The sequence below is a fragment of the Neoarius graeffei genome, chromosome 2 (assembly GCF_027579695.1).
Source record: "Neoarius graeffei isolate fNeoGra1 chromosome 2, fNeoGra1.pri, whole genome shotgun sequence".
Classification (NCBI taxonomy): domain Eukaryota; kingdom Metazoa; phylum Chordata; class Actinopteri; order Siluriformes; family Ariidae; genus Neoarius; species Neoarius graeffei.
In genome coordinates, this window is record NC_083570.1 from 43,139,429 (window position 1) to 43,162,297 (window position 22,869).

Below are 22,869 nucleotides of genomic sequence, written 5' to 3' on the forward strand. Positions count from 1 at the left end.
TCCCAGCTGACTACGGGCGAAAGGCGGGGTACACCCTGGACAAGTCGCCAGGTCATCACAGGGCTGACACATAGACACAGACAACCATTCACACTCACATTCACACCTACGGTCAATTTAGAGTCACCAGTTAACCTAACCTGCATGTCTTTGGACTGTCGGGGAAACCGGAGCACCCGGAGGAAACCCACGCGGACACAGGGAGAACATGCAAACTCCGCACAGAAAGGCCCTCACCGGCCATGGGGCTCGAACCCGGACCTTCTTGCTGTGAGGCGACAGCGCTAACCACTACAACACCGTGCTGCCCTTGAGATAACTGAAGCAATTAAAGTCAAAACATTTATGTCACTAACCAAAAATTTTGGGGCTTTTCAGTATTGACATGTTTACACCGATCAACCATAACACTAAAACCACTGACAGGTGAAGTGAATGACATTGATTATCTCATTACAATGGCACCTGTCAAGGGGTGGGATATATTAGGCAGCAAGAGAACAGTCAGTTCTTGAAGTTGACATGTTGGAAGCAGGAAAAATGGGCAAGTGTAAGGATCTGAGCGACTTTGACAAGGGCCAAATTGTGAAAGCTAGATGACTGGGTCTGAGCATCTCCAAAATGACACATTTTGTGGGGTGTTTCCAGTATGCAGGGGTTAGTACTGACCAAAAGTGGTCCAAGGAAGAACAACCGGTGAACCAGCAACAAGGTCATGGGTGTCGAAGGCTCACTGATTCGCACGGGGCACGAATGCTAGCCCATATGGTCCAATCCTACAGAAGAGCTATTGTAGCGCAAACTGCTGAAAAAGTTAAAGCTGACACCAGTGGCGATCCTAGAGTGATTTACTCCCCGGGTGAAACCCCCTGCTGGCGCCCCCCCGGCCCAACCCGACAACCACCTCCCACCCACCACCTAAGAAAACACTAACTTCGTCCAGAACACACACACGACCCCATACACAAACTCACAACAGCTATTTTCAAGAACAAATTTCCAGTTTTAATGACTAGTGCAATAAAAAATACAGAGATAAACAATAAAAGATAAACAATAAACAAAAAGACTCAATGACTTCGCATTACAGCTATCCACAGCTATTTAAGAAAGCACAACTGCACCACAGCACCACCCGATGGTCAAAATATTGCACAAGTCAGTTAGTTTTACCAACAGAGTGCACAATGAATTATCATAGAGTACCATTCACCATTATTATTAACAAGAAGACTTAAACCTCCATTAAAGTCGCACCATATAAATAACAAAAGAAGCTAAACAGTTAAACAATCACAATTACAGAATAACATGAAGTGACAAAAGATCTAAAAATACTATACATTAAAGTGGTGAAAATGGTAAAACGCAATCATGTATCATAAATAAATGAACTAACGACAGAGAAGAGGTAAATCCTATACATATTACTGTACACAAGAAGAAATAAACACTTGTGTATGAAATGAAGAAGTTAACACTCTTTAAAGTGGCAAAAATGGCAAACCACTATAATTTGTCATAAATAACAAGACGTGCAAAAGAAGTATGAGGAAAACAGTCTATATACATTTAAGTGGCAATTATATTCAGGATGCAAGAGTGAAAGCACAACCTAAAAGTTGGATTTTCTGGCCTTCCTGGATGCAAATTCTTCCACAGTGTCTTCGTATGAGATTTGTTCCCCTAAGGCGTGGTTTATGCTGATCACAGCAAGGCCACTGAACCGTTCCTGTGACATTGTTGACCTTAGGTAAGTCTTGATCAGTTTTAGCTTCGAGAAGCTCCTCTCTGCCTGAGCTACAGTGACAGGCTACACTACTATGACATTACACAGAGTCTTAAGTAATACATTATGACTTGATCATTGCCAATTCTGGTAACAGCAAATTTATAACGGGCCATGTCCGCGACGTACAACACACGACGAGAAATGTTTAAATGACCATGTAAAGCTGTTAACATTCTGTTGGCTAATACAGAGCCCAACGTTAACCCAAGGCAATAACAGCAATAACTTTAAACGTTTTGTTGCAAAGCCTAATCGTTATGCTGAAATTAATTTCGTGTTGGGGGCAGGCCAGGCCAGGTCATCCGACTTAGTGCCCTGTCACACTACGACGTTCTCACCAGCGTTCGAGTAACGTGTTGCGAAACGCAGAGGAACGTCGAGAACGTTAGAAAAAAGTTACAAGAAAGTTAGACGAGCGTCGGCAAACGTTGGGGAACGTCGAGGGACGTCGGCGAACGCTGAGGGTGAAAAATAGTTTTGGGTGTGCACAAAAATTCAGGACGTTCTATCAAAACGCTACTTACACGTTAGAGGAACGTTACACGAAAGTTTGCGGGCGTTACTCAAACGTTACTCGAAAGTCAGGATGTTCCCTGGACGCTAGGCGGATGCCGGCCCATCAGGGTCGAGTGTCCAGCGCGTGCCTAGCGCTTGGGTAACGCTTGCCTAACGCCTGTGTAACGTCCATCGAACGTCTGTCCAGCGTGTCGCCAACGTTTTTCAGCGTTCGTCAGTGTTCGCCGAGCGTTCTTAACGCTCATGTAACGCTCTTTCAACATCTTTCTAACGTCTGTCAGCGTTCTGAATTTTTCCAGCATCTGTGTAACGTTCATGTAGCATCCTTGTAACGCGCCTGTAACCTACTGGTAGCGTTCAGGAGCATTTGGCAGGCACTTGCCAGAAATATATTTAAAGGGGCTTGCAGAGGCCACCGACAGTCCTGTTGGAACTTTCACAGAGTGAAGACTTCAGAACAATGACAGACCAAGAGAAACACCAGTATGCTGTTGCTGCTCTCATGCATCACAACAACCTCCTGCAGTTGGCATTGCACCAGGTTAAGATGTCCAAGGCAGAGTCAAAGAAGAAAAGGAAGAGGAGAGGGAGAAAGAGCTGGGTGAGACCCTGGATAGGAAGGCGACCACAGTTTGGTGTTTATGACAAGCTGATGGCTGAACTCCGAGCTGAAGACCAAGCCTCCTTCCACAACTTCCTGCGCATGCCAGCAGTGATGTTTGATGAGCTGAGACAGAGAGTTGGTCCCAGGATCACCAAGAAGGACACTCGCTTTAGACCGGCCCTCGACCCTGGTATGAAGCTGGCCCTGACTTTGCGACACCTTGCCTCTGGTGACAGCTATGCTTCGCAGAAGTTTGCCTGGAGAGTACCTCACAACACACAGTCACTGGTGGTCAGAGAGGTTTGCCATGCCATACTGGACGAGTACCTGGATGAGATGCTGACCTGCCCCAGTACGCCAGAAGAGTGGAAGGAAGTTGCTGACAGATTCTATCAGAGGTGGAACTTCCCCCATGTCCTGGGAGCACTAGATGGCAAGCATGTGGCCATTAGGTGTCCTGCAGAGAGTGGCTCCTTGTATTACAACTACAAGGGGTTCTATTCCATCGTGTTGCTGGCCCTTGTGGATTCTGACTACAAGTTCCTGTGGGCAGATCTTGGAGGCCTGGGATCAGCATCCGATGCCCAGATCTACAACTCCAGTGAGCTGAAACATGGAGCTGAAGAAGACCTGCTTGGGTTTCCACAGCCTATACCTCTCCCACAAGACACTACAGATGTTCCATACTTCTTCATTGGAGATGACGCCTTTGCCCTGAGAGCCTACATGATGAAGCCCTACAGTCTCCGTGGTCTATCACAGGAGGAGCGCATTTTCAATTACAGACTGTCGAGAGCCAGGAGGGTCGTGGAGAACGCCTTTGGGATCCTTGCCAACAGGTTCCAGGTGATTCTTGGCACTATGCAGCATAAGCCAGAGACTGTGAAGCTGATAGTGAAGACCTGCTTGGTCCTTCACAACTTGATGAGGGTCAGATATCCAATGCTGCAGAACCAACAGCTGGACCAGCCAGAAGGTCCAGAAGAAGACTTTGTGCCTGGTGCCTGGAGAGATGGCTTCAATATGGAAGACACACAGGTTGTTGCAGGCCCCAACACTGCGACCAAGGAAGCCAAGAAGCAGAAGAACCTCATCAAGCACTGGGTCAACTCCTCAGCTGGGGCACTGGACTGGCAGGACAGGATGGTGTAGACCTGGACCCTAGTGTTGCAATGCAGAATGGACTTAATATAGACTATACTTTTTGGTAGACACAACTTTTAGAAACTGAAATATTGTATGTGTAACTTACAATGACTTATTTGTCGATAACAGTAATAATAAAAGTAATTGTGTGTGTCATTTCGAAGTAATTATTTTTACTGATCGCCCTACTTTTTTAGCCAATCTGTTCTAGGCATGATCTCTTTTTCAATTATTTATTTTACTGAGTTCCCGGTCGACCCCTTTTCACGTAACCAAACGTATAAAACAGTATTAATAAATGTCATAGTTTTATTTTGTATTGTTTTATTCTTTTTCATTTTTTTTAACTTTATTTATTTTTTTTGGATTTTGTATTTTTTTATTATATTTTTTATTTTATTTTATATTTTACTTTTTATTTTTTTTTATTTTAAAATAAAAAATAAAATAAAAAATAACATAAAATAAAACATATAAAATAAAAGAAAAATATAAAATAAAATAAAACATAAAATAAAAGAAAAATATAAAATAAAATAAAACATATACAATAAAAGAAAAATATAAAATAAAATAAAACATATACAATAAAAGAAAAATATAAAATAAAAAATATATTTTACTTTTTATTTTACTTTTTATTTTTTATTTTATCTTTTATTTTATTTTATATTTTTTATTTTACTTATTTTATTTTTTTTTTTTTTCATTATTTTTTGGGGGGGTACAATATTAAAAACAAGAACTTGAAAGTTTCACGCAAGAACCAGGCAAAGTTCAAACTATGTACAACATTTATTTACAGATTCCTAAACAAAAAGTTCTAAGAGTCAGTCTCTGGGTCCACTGGTGGCTGTGGAGTGTTGAGCGTGTCATTCAGAGAGGTAGCCGTGGACGGGGTGGCAACTGGACCTGGACTGTCCAGGGTGCTGAACAAGTCGCTGACACTGGCTGCTGTAGACACTCCGGTGGGGAACACGGTAACGTCCGTGGCGGCACAAGTGACAACCAGGGCTGGAGAGCTGCTGCCTTGGTTGCTCTGGTCCATGGTGTGTCTTGCAGAGCTGATGGCCGTAGAGACGGAGGCATGGGTGGTGGCTGGTGCTGTCAGCGTGTGGAAGATGGGAGAGTTCCTACTCTGTTGCTGGAAGAACCTTTGTGGCTGGTAGTAGGAGTGAGGCTGCTGGAAGGACGAGTGAGGCTGCTGGAAGGACGAGTGAGGCTGCTGGAAGGACGAGTGAGGCTGCTGGAAGGACGAGTGAGGCTGCTGGAAGGATGAGTGAGGCTGCTGCTGGTGGTATCTGGCCATCCACTCCCTGGTCTGTGACTGCCAAGGAGTGCCAGTGGGCGGGTTGTCATGCCACTGGCTAGGGTCCGGCTGAAACATGTCGCTCTGGGCTTGCCTGGTGGTTGTGATGCCAGGAGGGGGGGCTGACCGACATGTAGCTGAGAAGGTAGGCAGGTCCTCCTCTTCCTCTTCAGTGTCTTCATCCATCAGCCGCGTGAGGATCATGTTGATGCTGGCCCTGGCCTTCTTGAACTTCCGGCTCGACATTGTGAGAAGGCTGTCCCTCACGTAGTTCGCAAAGGTCGACTCAGGGGTCACTGCTGGAGGCTGGAACAAACCCTTGAGTATAGCCTCTGACTCCTTGACCTTCTCCTGCAGGGTAGCCAACACGTCATCCTCGGTGGTGGTATCCTCATCCTGTCCAGATCGTCTGGGCCTCTTGGAACTGCTGCTGCTGGAGGCTGCTGTGGCAGGTGTGGAAGATCTGGAAGGTATGGCAGTACACTCCGTGATAGAAGGTCCAGATACCGGTAAATCCTCCTGGACAGTTGCTGCAGCTGAGGCTCTGCTGGGTAGGATGGGCTTGGCTGGCTCCGGTCTGTGTCGCATTACCTCCTGCAGGAACCTGAAGTTGTTGAGCACCCACTCGTCCCTCTCTGTTCTTCTTGGGGCACCGTCACCGCTCTTGTGTTTCATGAGTCTGGTGTTCTTATCCCGCAGTGACCGGAACCAGCCCTTCAAGTGCTTCACTGTCTTCTGCATCTTCTCTGCCTGGGCCTCCCACAACTTCTCCTTGTTTGTGATCTTGTGGTAAGCCTGGAGCTTAGAGTCCCACAATGTCCGGTTCTCTTGTAACCACTCGACCATGATGGCCTCATCAGATTCAGAGAGGCTGTAATTTATCCTGTCGCTCTTCTTCCTCTTGCCTCTGTCCTGTGAGGAGGCTGCTGACAAGCTTCTGGAGGAGGAGGAGGAGCAGCTAGACCCTGGAGACCCTGGAGAGGCTGGAGATGGCGACTGGGACCTGGAGGGGGTGAATGTTGCCCTCTTGTTCTTCGGCTGCTTCTGCTGCTGGCTGCCTGCTGGCTGGCTGTCAGCCTCGCTTTCAACAGGAGGGGGATGGACCTCTGCAGTGATGGAAACAACCTCCTGGCTGGGAGAGGATGCTGCTCGTTGGCCCCTGCTGCTGCCCCGACCTCTGCTGCTGGCCCTCTTGCTCTTGGGAGGCATACTTCTTTTTGTTTCGTTCCGTTTGCGATGTTGACTGCGCGGTGGTTGAACTGGAAGTGATGCACTCTGGCCAAAAGCCCCCCCTTTTATACTGCGCGTCCAGCCGCAGGTTGGCGAAACGTAACAGGAACGTCACACAAACGCTCCACGCGTTACTCAAACGCTACAGGAACGCTAGGCAGACGCTGTGGAAACGTTGGGAACGTCAGCTAGACGCTGGACAAACGTCGAGAATATTACCTGGACGCAAGGCAGACGCTACCCAAACGCTATGATAACGCTATCAAAGCGCTGTGGACGCTATGAGAACGCTAGGTTTTGCTGCTATTTTGGACCACAAACGTCGCCTGACACTGAGGGAACGTTGGCTGAGCGTTACCCAAGCGTTACAAGAACGTTACAACATCGTTGACCTAGAAACTTAATTTGAAGAACGTCGACGTTCCCCGGCGTTTCTCAAATTTTTAAAAACGCAACCAAACGTCGAACAAAACGCTATAGTGTGACAGGGCCATTAGCAAGCATCAATAATATAAGGCTAATTAGGGCACTAATTCATGTCACTCACTGAAATTGATTCATAAGTATACCTTTTTCTTTTGCTCGTTTCTCCTCCTCCTCTTTCGGAATTGGGCACCTGATGGCTTTGACCTTTTCCTATCCATTAGATCTATCTCCGAGTACGACTCCGTTTATTTGTCATTCGACCTCCTCCTGAATGATTCCCCCTGTCTTCCCCCAACACAAACTCACCGTCAGTGTGTAGTGGTGATCACCTAACGCTTGGGTGGCCAACCCGCGGCTCGCGAGCCGCATGCGGCTCTTTGCCCGGTGTCATGCGGCTCTTAGGCTGCTGGGCCATAGAAGGTTCACGCTGCACACTGCATGCTGCACGCTACACGTTCACGTGAAGAACCGGACCCTGGGCCATTAAACTTCATGCTTGGATGTTCACGTGTTGCGTCTGTTCTACTTTGACCGAGTAACCAACAATATGGACTCTTCGGATGACGACGATTGCCTCATTCTGCTTTTACTGAGACAGAGGAAGAGAAAAAGGAACAGAATTTGGAGCCGAGAACACTTCCTTCTGAGAGAAACCCGTGGTGAATTTCACCGAACATTCTATAATCTGCTTGACAATCCCGATGAAGAACTATTTTTCAATTATACCATTCAATTATATTTTTTCTGAAGTTTTCCCCTGAAAGCATAGAGTTATCTCCCTAGACCCGTTCTGATTGGCTGGCGCGGCGGTGACCGCATGCATTGACTGGAATTTCCATCTTCACGCCTAGAAAAAAGTGTGCATGTTCATTTCTCGCTTTACGCGTGAAGTGTGCAGCGTGCAACGTGAACGCCGTTCTATGGCCCAGAGCAAGTCATGCTACGTTTGTCCACTTTTCTTTACACGCGTGTAGCGTGCAGCATGCAGCGTGCAGCGTGAACCTTCTATGGCCCAGCAGCCTTACGTTCATATCGAAGTTTGTGTTTTTTTTTATGTGCGTATGCGCTTTGCTTGAGTTCAGTATGGTATTTTCGTCAAATGCATCTTCGCTTTGCTTGGGTACATTACGGTATTTTCAGGTCATGTCAAATGCGCATGTGCGTGAGATAATCGCTAAGTTTTTGGGCAAGGTGTATCTTGTGTCAAGTAGCCTCTCAAAATGGCAATGAAAAAATGCACAGCAAAACGAAAATATGAAGACAAACATAGGACATTTTTAACAGAGTGGGAGAGTTTATACTTTTTTGTTGAACGTAATGGCAATCCATTCTGCCTTATATGTCAGTCGTCATTAGCTCATTTCAAAGCTTCCCGCCTCTCTGAATAAGCAAGGAGCCAGATATGCAACACTAACTGAAAACCTGCATGAAAGCTTTGTAACCCGGTTCCGTGATATACAACTGAAAAGGCCACAGGTTACGGTCCTCGTCGACCCATTCAATGCGGAGATGGACTGTTTGAAAGCCCCACTTGTTACAGATGAGGCTGCGGCTGAGTTGGAGATGATCGATCTTCGTGAGGAAGACCAACTGAAACCTGTTTTGAGGGAAGGCACCATTGAGTTTTGGAAAAGTGTGCCATTGGAAAAATACCCGAATGTGAAACGGGCTGCGCTTAAGATACTGTCAATGTTTGGGTCAACATACATCTGCGAGTCTGTGTTCTCTACCATGAAACATGTGAAGTCAAAGCATCGTTCTGTTCTGACTGAAACCCATGTGAAAGAACTGCTTCGAGTGGCAACGACGGAATACAAGCCAGATTTGAAGAGGATTGTTCAAGGCAAGGAATGTCAGAAGTCCCACTAAGCAACATGCATAGTAAGTGCACACAATATTGATTGCTGTAAATGACTGGCCTGTGGTATTAGTACTGACTGAAGGAGTAAATTTCTCTCATGTTGGCGTGTGACATTTACTATTAATCTGGCTGAGCAGAGGTGCGTGAGCATGTGCGTGTGTGTCTGTGAGAGAGAGAGCGGGGGGGGGGGGGGGGGGGGGCGATGTTCATGTGTGGTCATGTGTATGGTGTGGCTTTCTTTTGGTAATGCCATGAGTCCCACTAAGTAGCATGCATAGTAAGTGCACACAATGTTCATTGTTAAAAATGACTGGCCTCAGCCTGTGGTCTTAGTACTGTAGGAGTAAATATGTTGGTGTGTGACATTTACTATTAATCTGGCTGAGCAGAGGTGTGTGTGTGTGTGTGTGTGTGTGTGTGTGTGTGTGTGTGTGTGTGTGTGTGTGTGTGTGAGAGAGAGAGAGAGGAAGGGATGGGTGATGTTCATGTGCCCATGTGTATGATGTGGCTCTTTGCGGTAATACAGTAAAAAATGTGGCTCTTGGTCTCCAACTGGTTGGCCACCCCTGACCTAACGCGAGAGGTGAGACTGAACCATTTCAGCTTGACCAATTGACCACCACGACCACAATAATCTTGGGAATTCATTCGGTTCATACACGCAATCAAACGTACAGCCGTTTTGAAGTTGTTTGGATTGTTCTGCTTTTCTGTTCTCTCCTCTTTCTTGCGTGCACACGCACACACAAAAGCGTTTGCTCAATGTAATGTAATGTGGTCTGCACATTTGAGAGGCATCTTGAGTTTGTCCCCTATGCATTGCGGCACCATATTTGGTTTGTTATTTAAATTATACGGGGTTTTGTGCCCACAGCAAACGTGACGCATGATGGCTTTTGCTGCATGTTACACTTGTGTGTGTGTCTAACACTGCTGCAAACCCTTAATTACAATTGAGCTACAAGAACTGACCAACTTCAGGTATTGACGCCTCTTGTTATGATGACGTCACCTGCGCAACTTTGGTATTGGGCTTCCCCCTCCAAAATGTTCACTCACACACACACACACACACACACACACACCTAGGTTTTTTTTTCGGGGGGATTTTTTGGGGGACCTTTTTTTTTTTTTTGGGACAGTTTTTTTTTTTTTCGCGCCCGCGCTCGTGTCGCCCCCCACGATGCTGCCCCGGGCGGCTGCCCGGTCGGACCGCCCCCAGGACCGCCCCTGGCTGACACCTTTCTGTTTTAGCCAGCATTAACTTTTTCAGCAGTTTGAAAAAGTGCTACATCTGTGACGTAGATGAAATAGGTGGCTACAAGGTCATTCAGAATGATTCATCTCATGAACTTTATTTAAAAGGGCTGCAAATACATATCAACCAGTATCTTATACCTTAAAAATGCAAATCATTTAAATAAAATATTTTTTTTTGACAAATTAGTTAACAATACCATTAGGGAGACCAGGTAGATGTTTTGTTTTTACTTGTTTTTGCCATGTTGCACAAAAAAAAACAAAAAAACCCACAACTGCTTTCATTTTACGGTAACATATCCAACATAAACCTCTCGTCTTATAACACCTTCCATTCAACAGCATCATTCAAGTCACATGTAAGTAAATAACACTCTTTTGCATGCTGTGGCACTCCTTTATGGCACTCCTTAGCATACAAGTCCCTCCTATTTTCATAAAATATACAGTGTCTTGCAAAAGTATTCATCCCCCTTGGTGTTTGTCCTGTTTTGTCGCATTACAAGCTGGAATTAAAATGGATTTTTGGAGGGTTGGCACCATTTGATTTACACAACATGCCTACAGCTTTAAAGGTGAAAATTGTTGTTTTATTGTGACACAAACAATAATTAAGATGAAAAAAAAAACAGAAATCTGGAGTGTGCATAAGTATTCACCCCCTAATGTTTGTTGCATCTCTGTTTAATGCCCTCCTTGCCCGGTCTGTGAGTTTTGGTGGGCGGCCTTCTCTTGTCAGGTTTGTAGTGGTGCCATATTCCTTCCATTTTGCTATAATGGATTTAATGGCGCTCCCTGGGATATTCAAAGTTTGGGATATTTTTTTATAACCCAACCCTGATCTATACTTCACAACTTTGTCTGTGACCTGTTTGGAGGCTCCTTGGTTTTCATGTTGCTTGCTTAGTAGTGTTGCAGAGTCAGGGTCCTTCCAGAACAGGTTGATTTATACAGACATCATGTGACAGATCATGTGACACATTGATTGCATACAGGTGGATCTTAATCAACTAATTATGTGACTTATGATATTTGTGTCACAATAAAACAACAATTTGCACCTTTAAAGTGGTAGGCATGTTGTGTAAATCAAATGGTGCTAACCCCCCAAATCCCTTTTAATTCCAGCTTGCAACAAAACAGGACAAACACCAAAGGGGATGAATACTTTTGCAAGACACTGTATTATGCAATTCACTTGAAACCCCTACAGTTTCCGACATCTTGGTCCAAGCTTTGTTTTTGTTTTTTAAATTTGTATCCCTGTCTGGAAAGAGGGACACATCAAAATTAATGGGGAAACCTGCCACCACAATTAATTATCAGGCTACTTGGGAACGGTTTGAATGGAACCAAAATTTACACGATTGTGTTCTCTAGGATTCTTTTGAGCAGAGCACTTCTAAATTCCGATCAACTCAACTTCAACTTTATTCTGACGCCTCCACTGCCCAAGACGCACTGCCAGCCTTCTTGCCGCTGAGAGCCACTCGTTCACATTGAAAATGAATGACTTCTGGTCATTCTGATGCTCTTGCCGTGTTTGGTGTAAACATAGTGTTAATGTTGTCATGAGCTATTAATTTAGTCAGGAGACACTGCCTGCTTTGCCTTGGTCCTAGACGGTGTTGGGGAATCACTACTAGTCCAGAACACCAGGTCCTTCATGTTCTCCTTCAGGCTCCTTGCCAGCTCCTGGGCCGCCTCCAATTGTTGGAAGTTATTTTGAAAGAGGTTTTTTTTCCTTTAGGGAAAACCCAGGAGACAACATTCCACTCATTTCTCTTTGAAGGTCTTTTTCAAGCTCTTAATTGATCACATTCTACACCATTGTGAAAACTGTAGACCACAAGGAATGAACAGCACACAAAAGACCAGAGATTATGGTTTAAGTTCAAGTGTGTTTGTTGTCACACAATGTTGGAGAAAGAGAAAAGAAAAAAGGGAATTCTCATCTCTTTCTTTGGACTCATGGTTTTGAGCTTTACAGAGACAGAGAAAAGATTACTGTATACTGGACACGCTACTGCTTTTGTGTGCAAACTTGTTAAAAATCTCAGTGGGCGGAGTTAAATGGGTCTTGCAGCTTGTTTGTCTGGCAGACAGATCCAGTAATGCTAATGGCATGCAAGCAAACGAGTAGTATCAAAATGGTAAGGGCTCCAAGTCCAGAAGACTAACAGCTACTCTAAGAAGTGCAGTCTCTCTAGAAACAACAGAATTGTTATTGATTACAAAGACGAAAGTTAGTGTGCAATCTCCAGTGAGAATTGCGAAGTCTGTTCCTTCCTTTCTCAATAATGGAACTCTCACTGGTTGATCTGCTTATAGTGCAATAAAAGGACAGCTGGTGATAACAAATAACACATAGTATCAATAGCAAATATACTGATTATAGCTAAAGCAGTCTGGCATTGTGAGTATTATTATAAATACCAGAGGTGGACAAAGTACCCAACTTTATTACTTAAGTCAAAGCACAGATCCCACTGGTCAAACGTTACTCTGATACAAGTGAAAGTTGTACAGTCAAATTTTTTACTTAAGTTGAAGTACTGAAATATTTGCTTTTAAAAATACTTAAGTATTAAAAGTACATTTTCTGTCAACGCATTGTTGTATTATTGCCACAACGCTTACAAAACCTAATGCCTCTAAAGCAACCAACTGGATTTACTGACTAGTTTGTAGAACCTGTCGAATAAACACCTTTACACAAAGATAAACACAGATTTCTACATTCTATTTATTTAGCAAGATTATGCTAAAACATATTTCTGAAAGCACTTCAGATAAGTTAACGTTATTAATGTTAGCGTAACTCCGTTTTTACATGCTAACTAATAGTGTCCAAGTTAACTAGCTATGCATTAACGTTAGCCGTGGACAAGACGATGGCAACTTGGTGGGCAAATTCATAGAAAGTCATTTGACTAACTAGACAGCATACCGGTAGCTATTGCAATGTTATCGCTAGCTCTAAAAACACAGACAACTTCATTGCAAGCTTTCTCTTGGAATAAAACGTTTATATCCCTCAATATGCTTCCGCAGGTTGGACAGCGAGGATTTGTAGGCCGTGATGTGCTCCGTTTTAGGCAAACAAAGCAAACATTTAAAACGAAATGCATCTTTAATCCTTTCAGAAAACTGAAACATGGGTTCTAGGTATATCCATGGGTGCGTGCATTCGCCAGAAGAACCGCCTCCTTCCATTCTGCCATCATCTGATCGTATGAAATAATGCTGCTGAGAAATCAGTAAACTTGATTTTATCCAGTCTTTGGACATGACGTGACTAGTGATTACTGATCGACTGTCTCAGTGTCACCTGTGAAAAAAACAATCACGTTTTAGAAAAGAAAAAAAAACATCCACTTTCAAAACTGCTTCATAACAATGAGTAACAAGGACCTTGACAGAAATGTAGTGGAGTGAAAAGTACGATATTTGTCTTTCAAATGTAGTGAAGTTAAAGTCATAAGTTTCCAAAAAGTGTACTTAAGTACAGTACTCAAGTAAATGTACTTCATTATTGCTGGGTTTCACATGACGTCACATCCGCCTCATTAGTTATTCAAAACGTTAGCTGGTGGTCTACCAAAGCTTAGTTGACAAAGTGTTTGTACGGAGAAGGCGCATTGCTCGCGTGAAAAATGCCTTACGCTTGTGTTGTTTTAGGTTGTTCAGATCAATCAAACCGTGAAACTGATAAGTTTCTTCAGGGTTCCCTGTGAACTAATAAAAAAGGGTGAACGAACACAGGATTTCACAAAAAGACGTGGAGAAAGGTGGCTTTCAAACCTCTCACTGAAATCGAAGGGAGTCGAGTCGAAGCACGCTCGAGTTTGCAATGATCACTTGGTGAAAGGTTTGTATCTCCCTCTCAGCTCTGGCCTTAGTGTTTTCCAAGTGCTTTTCTTGCTATGTGTCGTTATTTTACGGTACTTTTTTTAGTCACGAAGCGCTAAAGTCCCCAGCGGTTTCTTTGTTTACTCCTCACAAAGTCCATATGTGTGAAGGTCGCGACAAAATTCTTCCCCAGCCGTACAGTTACAATGCGCCGTGATCACTTCTCCGTCTTGTTTAACTAAGATCCAGGTCTTTAAAGGGGTTTCTGATGATCTTTATGAATGATTTACCTGAGAGATAAGAGCCGACACAAGTGAGAATCAAGCCAACTGTTGTTTGTTTACACTTCAACTTGCAGCACTTCGTTGTAAAGATGTAAATGAAAAGCTTTAAAAAAAAAATCCTTACACGGGCAAAAACAATCCAGGATTCATTCGGCAGCAACTTGATAGTGAGGTCCTTTGCCCAGCCATATACAAAAAAGTCATAAGCCTCCATACTCTTCCACACTTTCATCTGTTTTGCGGTGTAGAAGGACGTCTGCAACACCAGATAGTTCGAGATGTCGGGGAACTCGACTGAAGGGTAGTTTTCGAGATCGTATGACAAATCCTTCTTTCCCAGACTGTACGGGTCGATTCCATTGCACAATCAATCTTCTGAATATATCTAAAGCGAGCAGTGGCTTCTAGATTACGAGCGTACTCTGATAACTTATCGCTAGTTGTTTGCACTACGGCAGCCGTTTAGACCGCCAGCTATTTCACTTCCGGTAAAACTGCGAAGAAAAGTCACGTGACCGAAACCCAGCAATTGTCCACCTCTGATAAATACCATCTAATTTTCTCACTATTTGCTGTAGGAATTGTTAAGTATTAAATGGATCAGCACTTTAGGTTCATGGACCTTTCATAGTGTCAGCTGTTTTCTAGCTGTCTGAGTGGAAGGAACACAATTTATCCCTGGAGAAGACTCTCGCAGACCAAGTTACAGAGAGGCGATTGCGTAAACTGAGTGGTGAAGATCCGTCTCCTCCTGAACTCATCAAGAAGCTCGAACAGGTATGACAGTTAAACTCAACTGTCTTGCTCTAACTTACTGTTTCTGTGGCCAGTTATTTGTGTGCGTGTTACTGAGTGTGCTTTATGTAGCTGGAGGTGCAGCTGGCAGCGAAAGAAGCTGAGCTGCTGGAGAAAGAGCTGATCTATGAGCAGGTGACCCGACTGTCTGAGCACATTCGTACAAAGGCAGATAGCGGGAGAGAGGACACACTCAGACTGGCCAAGAAAGTAAGCATGCAGAGAATTACAAAAATACATACGGTACCAGTCAAAATAGAAGCAACATCAGTCAATTAATAATTATTATTATTTTAAAGGTAAGTAATATAAAATAGATTTAATCTGCATAGCACGCTTTGGTTTCAAACTGAATCAGAATTTTTTTTCTTTCTTTCCTCCAGTTTTGCTTTCCTCCAGTCTTTCTTTCTTTCCTCCAGTTTTTCTTTTTTCTTTCTCTTTCTTTCCTTCAATTTTTCTTTCTTTCCTCCAGTTTTCCTGTTTTCTTTTTTCTTTCCTCCAGTTTTTTCTTTCCTCCAGTTTTTTCTTTCTTCCAGTTTTTTTCTTTCCTTCCTCCAGTTTCTTTCTTTCAGTTTTTCTGTTTTTCTTTCTTTCCTCCAGTTTTTCTTTCCTCCAGTTTCTTTCCTCCAATTTTTCTTTCCTACAGTTTTTCTTTCCCCCAATTTTTCTCTTTTTTCTTCCAGTTTTTTCTTTCCTTCCTCTAGTCTTTTTCTTTATCTTTCTTTCCTCCAGTTTTTCTTTCTTTCCTTCCTTCCTCCAGTTCTTTCTTTCTTTCTTTCTTTCTCTTTCATTCAGTTTTTCTTTCCTTCCTCCAGTTTCTTTCCTCCAATTGTTCTCTTTTTCTCTTTCTTCCAGTTTTTCTTTCCTTCCTCTAGTCTTTTTCTTTCTCTTTCTTTCCTCCAGTTTTTCTTTCTTTCCTTCCTCCAGTTTTCCTTTCTTTCCTTCCTCCAGGTTTTCTTTTTCTCTTTCTTTCTTTCCTTCGTCCAGTTTTTCTTTTTCTTTCTTTGGCACTGTACTGTGCTCAGAAATAAGCAGAGCAGAACAAAAACAGACATTCAGTATCATTACTCATACAGCCGAAAACCAAATGCGCACATTTTTCTTACTTTCAGCCAAAGGCACAAAATATCAGTGCATCCATACCATTAACCTTTTTTTCATTATTATTTTAATAAACATTTTCTTGCACTAAAAAACAGATCGTGAACAAAGATAATTATGAATAGAAGGCAGACTCCCCCCCCCCCCCCCCCCCCCCCTTGTTTTTTTAAAGAAATCTTGACACCAGAAAGGGTGTCTGTTTGAGGCTGGGGGTCATGGGAAAGCAACAGAAAATCAAGTGAGTGGAGTTACTGTGGGCTACTTTCATGTGATGCAGAGAAGTGGGAGTTTTTTTTTATTTTTCATACCATTCTGTGTAAACAGTCTGTTGTGGGTGAAAATCCCACATCAGCAGCTTCTGAAATACTCAAACCAACCTTCTGGCACTAGCACAACTAGGTCACTTTTCCCCATTCTGATGTTTGATATGAACATTAACTGAAGCTCTTGTCCTGTATCTGTAGGTTTTTAGGCATTGTTCTGCAGCTGCATGATGGTCTAATTTAAAAAATTCCATGAATGAGCATGTGGATGGGGGTTCCTATTAAATCAGCTTGTGTACATTCAGTGCTCGCTAGAAGCAATAAGAGCATGAAGGTTAAACTGTAGCAGTCTTTTTTTTTAACTGATTTTCTGATTTCTACAGGTTTGCAGTTTGTAGTGGTGGTGTGTCATCTGATTGTGCATCCCCTCAGGTTAATGAGTTCCGGACCCGCATTAAGGACTGCACTAAGAAGCAGATGGCTGTAGTGTCTGAGTTGGCCATGCGTCAGTCCCAGGCTCTGTGTCTGCAGCAGGAGCTTCGTGAGAAGGAGTTTGAGTTTGACTCGTGCCACAGAAGACTGGAGATGGGACTTGCACCTTCTGACACCATAGAGCAGGAGTGGCTGCGCCAAGTGCGAGTCCAGCAGAAACGCCAGGTAGGTACCCAGGACAGAGCCTGAGTCGACATTACCGTTAGTTATGAGACTCACTAATGTAGATCAGCTCTGAATCAGATAACTGGCAGGGGTTACTGCAATTTTATATTAAGATTAGTCAAGTTTACATAATTAAATAATATCGAGTGGTATCTCAGATATATTCCATTCAGCTAGCATGATACTGAACGAGTCAAAGACGAGTTCAGTATCATGCTAGCTGAATAGAATATATCTGATAGACCACAAAAAAGCCATTATTATTATAATACATACACACTTTCTTCATATCACCATTCTCGAAGGCCAACACGAGCTTACCTGTGACTTGCTGCTGTTAGCACGGCAGTCCAGTTGCCTTCTAGCCGGTGTAGCCTTGAGCAGTAGCATTAGCGAAGGCCAATGCAAGCTTACCCATGACTTGTGCTGTTAGCACGGCAGTCCAGTTACCTTCTAGCCGGTGTGGTGTTAGCGCAGGCCAATGCTAGCACAATCAGGCCAATTTTTTTTTTTTCCCCCTGTGTAATTTACTTAGTTACTTTTAAAATCAACATCAATATCTCCACACAACAGAGCGACCAGGCAGCCAAAATTCTCTCAAAATCTTCCGCTTTTAATGAAGAAAACCTCGCAACCATGCTTGTTTACAAATTGTCAGAGTCACTCACTAGTGCAGAAGTTTTGCATCTCCGATGTGTCTCTTTTCCAGTTTTTTTTTATGTCCGTTGGTATGTTTTTCTCTTGTAAATATGTGTTAAGAATATATAATGAAGTTTTGGTAGCCTTTCGGGTGTTTAGCGCATCTTTAGTTTCAGTTTTCAGTTTATTTATTTAGTGCTTAAACCTAGCACTGGATTAGCCTCGGCTTCTCTCTTCCCCGGCTGACAAAGAAATGATTGTGCACATGTGCAGCAGAAAAGTTTTGTCACTGTCATATTCTAATAGTTATAGAATATACAAAAATATACAAAATATTTTTGTATATTCTATAACTATTAGATATGAAGAAGTCTTTATAATTAAAGAAAGCAAGTTAATACAAATCCATACATTTAAACCAAATAAGACTTGTCATTCAATGAAGACAAAAGAAATGTGCATACAAAGAGGACAGGCTAGTCTTCATAATGGCTCAGCTAGAATTAGGCTTCTGGAAGAATTGGGATGCGACACAAACAGTTGTTTAAAGGCCAGTATGATTTTTTTTCCTTAAAGATTAAAGCGGACTTAAAAGTCCGATTCTTTTGCCACAGTATGTTGTGTGTTTTTTTTTTTTTTTGTCACTGCTGGGATTTCTTGATGCTGGCACGATTCCAAGAGAGATAAGTGACTGATCAGGTACTACAATGTGCAGTACAGTCCCTGATGTACTGCCTGCCATCGTCAAGCTTCTTCCAGAATAAGTCAGGTTTCCTTACTTCTGCTTTTCCAACATGGCACTGGGAAGATCCACCTGAGACACACACCTGTGTGAAGTGTAATTCACTTTTCTGGAATCTGTCTCCAGATTTTATCCTTTAAAAGCAGACGGCCTTTCGATTTCATAAAATCGGTGAAATTTAGTTCCTTCTGAAATTTGGTCATTGTGATTAAAAAAAAAACAAGAAAAAAAAAAACCCAGGCCATTCTGTGGCTGGGAAGTGATTTAATTTGAGGGGATTCCCAAGCAAATAATGTGCATGAAATCACTCACTTCACGCAGTCGAGCAGACAGAGGAAGTCCGTATGCGCATGCGCAGGTTTACCTTCTTTTGGATTTTACGGCAGCTGGCATCCAGTGTTGCATTACTGCCATCTATAGGTTTACCTTTGACCGTGCACTGAATGTTACATCATTCTGTTGCTAAATGAACAGCTGATCACACCAAGGTGCTCGCTGACCGCTGATATTTATTAGTTTGGTCCTGCGTTTCCTTTCCTTCGCAACATAACGTCTTTTCTTCTCGCTTTCCGTTACTGTAGTCGGTCTTTCACGGTTCATTCGCGTCCTCCATTTTCCTCTCCTGTTTCAAATTTGTATCCCACAATGCCTTGTATGACCAGGGAAAGCCCACCACATGATACATAACGTAGTATCTTGAACTGGGTCATGGTGAAGCAGGAAAAAATAGCGGAGAATTTAGAGCCACGTGGCCCAAAATTCATTAATTGTTCTATTTTTAAAAAAACAAATAAAATTGGAAGTCTGTGATTCGAATTCAGTAGCTTTCGGGCCACTAAACAAAAATAATTGGGTGTTGGGGAAAATTCTTTTTATGATCTACACTTGAAAAATCTGAAAGGCAGTACAGCTTTAAGTGCTGGTGTGCTGCTAAATACTACTTTTGTTGCTACCGATGAGAGTCAAAATAACTTCCTCTTCTGCCTCTGAGAAATTTCTTTTCACTGTTTTGCCCTCATTTTACACTTTGAGCTTTCTATGAGCTTTACCTTTTATGGAGTTTATTGGCGTGACTAAATGCAAATGAGCTGTGGTGTGCATGCATTTTGTGTGTGATTTGTCATTTATCAACATCAACGCCTATGAGTACGAGGGAAACCAGTGTTTGAGAAACTTTTGTAACTGTGGGAACAATTTTTTGTTCGGTGTGGCTTATGAAAACATTTACACACAACTTTAGGAGAAAATGGATAAATGAGACCCATTGTAAAACCATGTTAGTGACCAGTTCTTCTTTCGGCTGCTTCCATTAGGGGTTGCCACAGCAGATCCGTTCCGCATATTTGATTTGGGGTAGGTTTTACACTGGATGCCCTTCCTGACGCAACCCTCCCCAGTCTATCCAGGCTTGGGGCTGGTGCTAAGTACACACTGTCTTGCGTAACCCCATTGGGTATTTTACCTAACCTGCATGTCTATGAACTGTGAGAGGAAACCGGAGTACCTAACAAAAAGGCCCCATCGACCATGAGGTCCAAACCTGGAACCTTCATGCTGTGAGACGACAGTGCTAACCACTACACCACCCAATGGTAGTGACCAGTTAGCGGGGGGGGGGAAGTGTCCACCGATTTTTAAGTATACTCATATACATTAAGGCAGGAATCACACTGACCACCGGTAGGACCAGCAGATCTTCTAGCATGTTCTTTGGAACAGTTGACACTGCTAGTATTATGCTCAGGTCATAGAAGCAGTGTGTTGGTTCAAGTTGAACTTGATTTAACTGCCCGAGCATAAACACAAAGCTCAACAATGTCAGTTTAGTGTATCCTAGGAACATTTGATGTGTTTTGGCCAAACAAAGTGGCAACACTTTTGTGAAAGCAAAAGAAAGGGAGTTTCCTTTTACAAAAGAAAAGGAGTTTTTTGGTGAACTGAACCAACTTTTCTCTCCCCCTCCTCCCCACCCTCTAGTCCCAAAACTACGAACAGCAAAACTCTATTCCTGTTTATCCATTTTTCCCCTCATTAGTGCCTCACATCACTGAGGAATAAGCTCGAACTTTCTGTGTGTCAAAGAATTATTAAGGCCTGAGCATTGTGTTACACTCTGCTGCTGCATTTTTTCAACATGATCAATGCCCAAGGGTAAGTAGAACTAAATTAAGGAGAAATTGTACACACGTATAAAAATGTGGCCCATATTAGGGCATTGAGAGCTTTATTGTCAGCTGTGTATTCTCAAACATGCATGTGTGTCTATGTTAGATGACTGAGGAGGAAGAATGGAGTCAGCTTCCAAACGGAGTCTACACCACAGCAGATTTGCGGCCCAATTGCTACATCCCAGCTGAAGACTCGCTACCTCTGCCCAAACCCTACGGAGCCCTGGCACCTTTCAAACCAAGTGAGCCTGGAACCAACATGCGCCACATCCGCAAGCCTCAGCCCAAGCCCCTTGAGATCTAGAGCCCCATGTTACATTCATATCCAGATCTATACACATGAGCGAGAATAAAAGTGAAAATAAAAGTTAATATCTATTCCCACTGTTCCAAGTGAAATGTCTTTTTCCACAGAAGAGAATGTTACACATGCTTTTGATTAGTTACCGCATGTGTATCGGCTATGGCTGGCTTTCACTGGAACTTTGCTGTAAGTGAGAGTTCACTCAGGGAATTCAGAAAGCTGGAGATCCAGAGCAGGTTTCAAGCAAATACAGAGAAATATAAGAAATGCTCTCAGTGTCTCTCCCCAGTTTTACCTTGACTATGTTCAGAGTAAATGTGTTTTTACTGGTGACTCGGTACCATTTCCTATTACTGTGACAGTGTCCTAATAAGGAAGCTCAGATACAGTGGTGCTTGAAAGTTTGTGAACCCTTTAAAATTTTCTACATTTCTGCATAAATATGCCCTAAAACAACATCAGATTTTCACACAAGTCCTTAAAGGTAGATAAAGAGCAGTTAAACAAATGAGAAAAATATTATACCTGGTCATTCATTTATTGAGGAAAATTATCGAATATTACATATCTGTGAGTGGCAAAAGTATGTGAACCTCTAGGATCTCATCTCATCATCTCTAGCAGCTTTATCCTGTTCTACAGGGTCGCAGGCAAGCTGGAGCCTATCCAAGCTGACTACAGGCGAAAGGCAGGGTACACCCTGGACAAGTTGCCAGGTCATCACAGGGCTGACACATAGACACGGACAACCATTCTCACTCACATTCACACCTACGGTCAATTTAGAGTCACCAGTTAACCTAACCTGCATGTCTTTGGACTGTGGGGGAAACCGGAGCACCCGGAGGAAACCCACGCAGACACGGGGAGAACATGCAAACTCCGCACAGAAAGGCCCTCGTCAGCCACGGGGCTCAAACCCGGACCTTCTTGCTGTGAGGCGACAACGCTAACCACTACACCACCGTGCCGCCCTAACCTCTAGGATTAGCAGTTAATTTGAAGGTGAAATTAGAGTCAGGTGTTTTCAAGTCAATGGGATGACAATCAGGTGTGAGTGGGCACCGTTTTATTTAAAGAACAGCGATCTATCAAAGTCTGATCTTCACAACACGTTTGTGGAAGTGTATCATGGCACGAACAAAGGAGATTTCTGAGGACCTCAGAAAAAGCATTGTTGATGCTCATCAGGCTGGAAAAGGTTACAAAACTGTCTCTAAAGAGTTTGGACTCCACCAAGCCACAGTCAGACAGATTGTGTACAAATGGAGGAAATTCAAGACCATTGTTACCCTCCCCAGGAATGGTCAACCAACAAGGATCACTCCAACAGCAAGGCGTGTAATAGTCGACGAGGTCACGAAGGACCCCAGGGTAACTTCTAAGCAACTGAAGGCCTCTCTCACATTAGCCAATGTTCATGAGTCCACCATCGGGAGAACACTGAACAACAATGGTGTGCATGGCAGGGTTGCAAGGAGAAAGCCACTGCTCTCCAAAAAGAACATTGCTGCTCGTCTGCAGTTTGCTAAAGATCACGTGGACAAGCCAGAAGGCTATTGGAAAAATGTTTTGTGGATGGATGAGATCAAAATAGAACTTTTTGGTTTAAAAGAAGAGAGTTTAAAAAAGTTTTTGAGAAGCGTTATTTGGAGAAAGGAAAACACTGCATTCCAGCACAAGAACCTTATACCATCTGTGAAACATGGTGGTGGTAGTATCATGGTTTGGGCCTGTTTTGCTGCATCTGGGCCAGGACGGATTGCCATCATTGATGGAACAATGAATTCTGAATTATACCAGCGAATTCTAAAGAAAAAAGTCAGGACATTTGTCCATGAACTGAATCTCAAGAGAAGGTGGGTCATGCAGCAAGACAACGACCCTAAGCACACAAGTCGTTCAACCAAAGAATGGTTA

General features: G+C 43.2%; 1 protein-coding gene across 2 annotated transcripts in view; it reads left to right on the top strand.

The window, feature by feature from the left end:
- ccdc146 (coiled-coil domain containing 146) overlaps positions 1-22,869 on the top strand; it is a 121,954-nt gene that overhangs the window by 49,598 nt on the left and 49,487 nt on the right. Inside the window, exons 15-18 of one of the 2 annotated variants that reach the window (XM_060914275.1) lie at positions 14,929-15,057; positions 15,148-15,285; positions 16,872-17,096; positions 20,749-21,024. In XM_060914275.1, the coding sequence (XP_060770258.1) occupies positions 14,929-15,057; positions 15,148-15,285; positions 16,872-17,096; positions 20,749-20,949 (693 nt within the window). In that variant the 3' untranslated portion in view covers positions 20,950-21,024. Of the gene's footprint in view, positions 1-14,928; positions 15,058-15,147; positions 15,286-16,871; positions 17,097-20,748; positions 21,025-22,869 lie in introns of those variants that run through there. The other variant, XM_060914274.1, reaches the window with a different exon arrangement.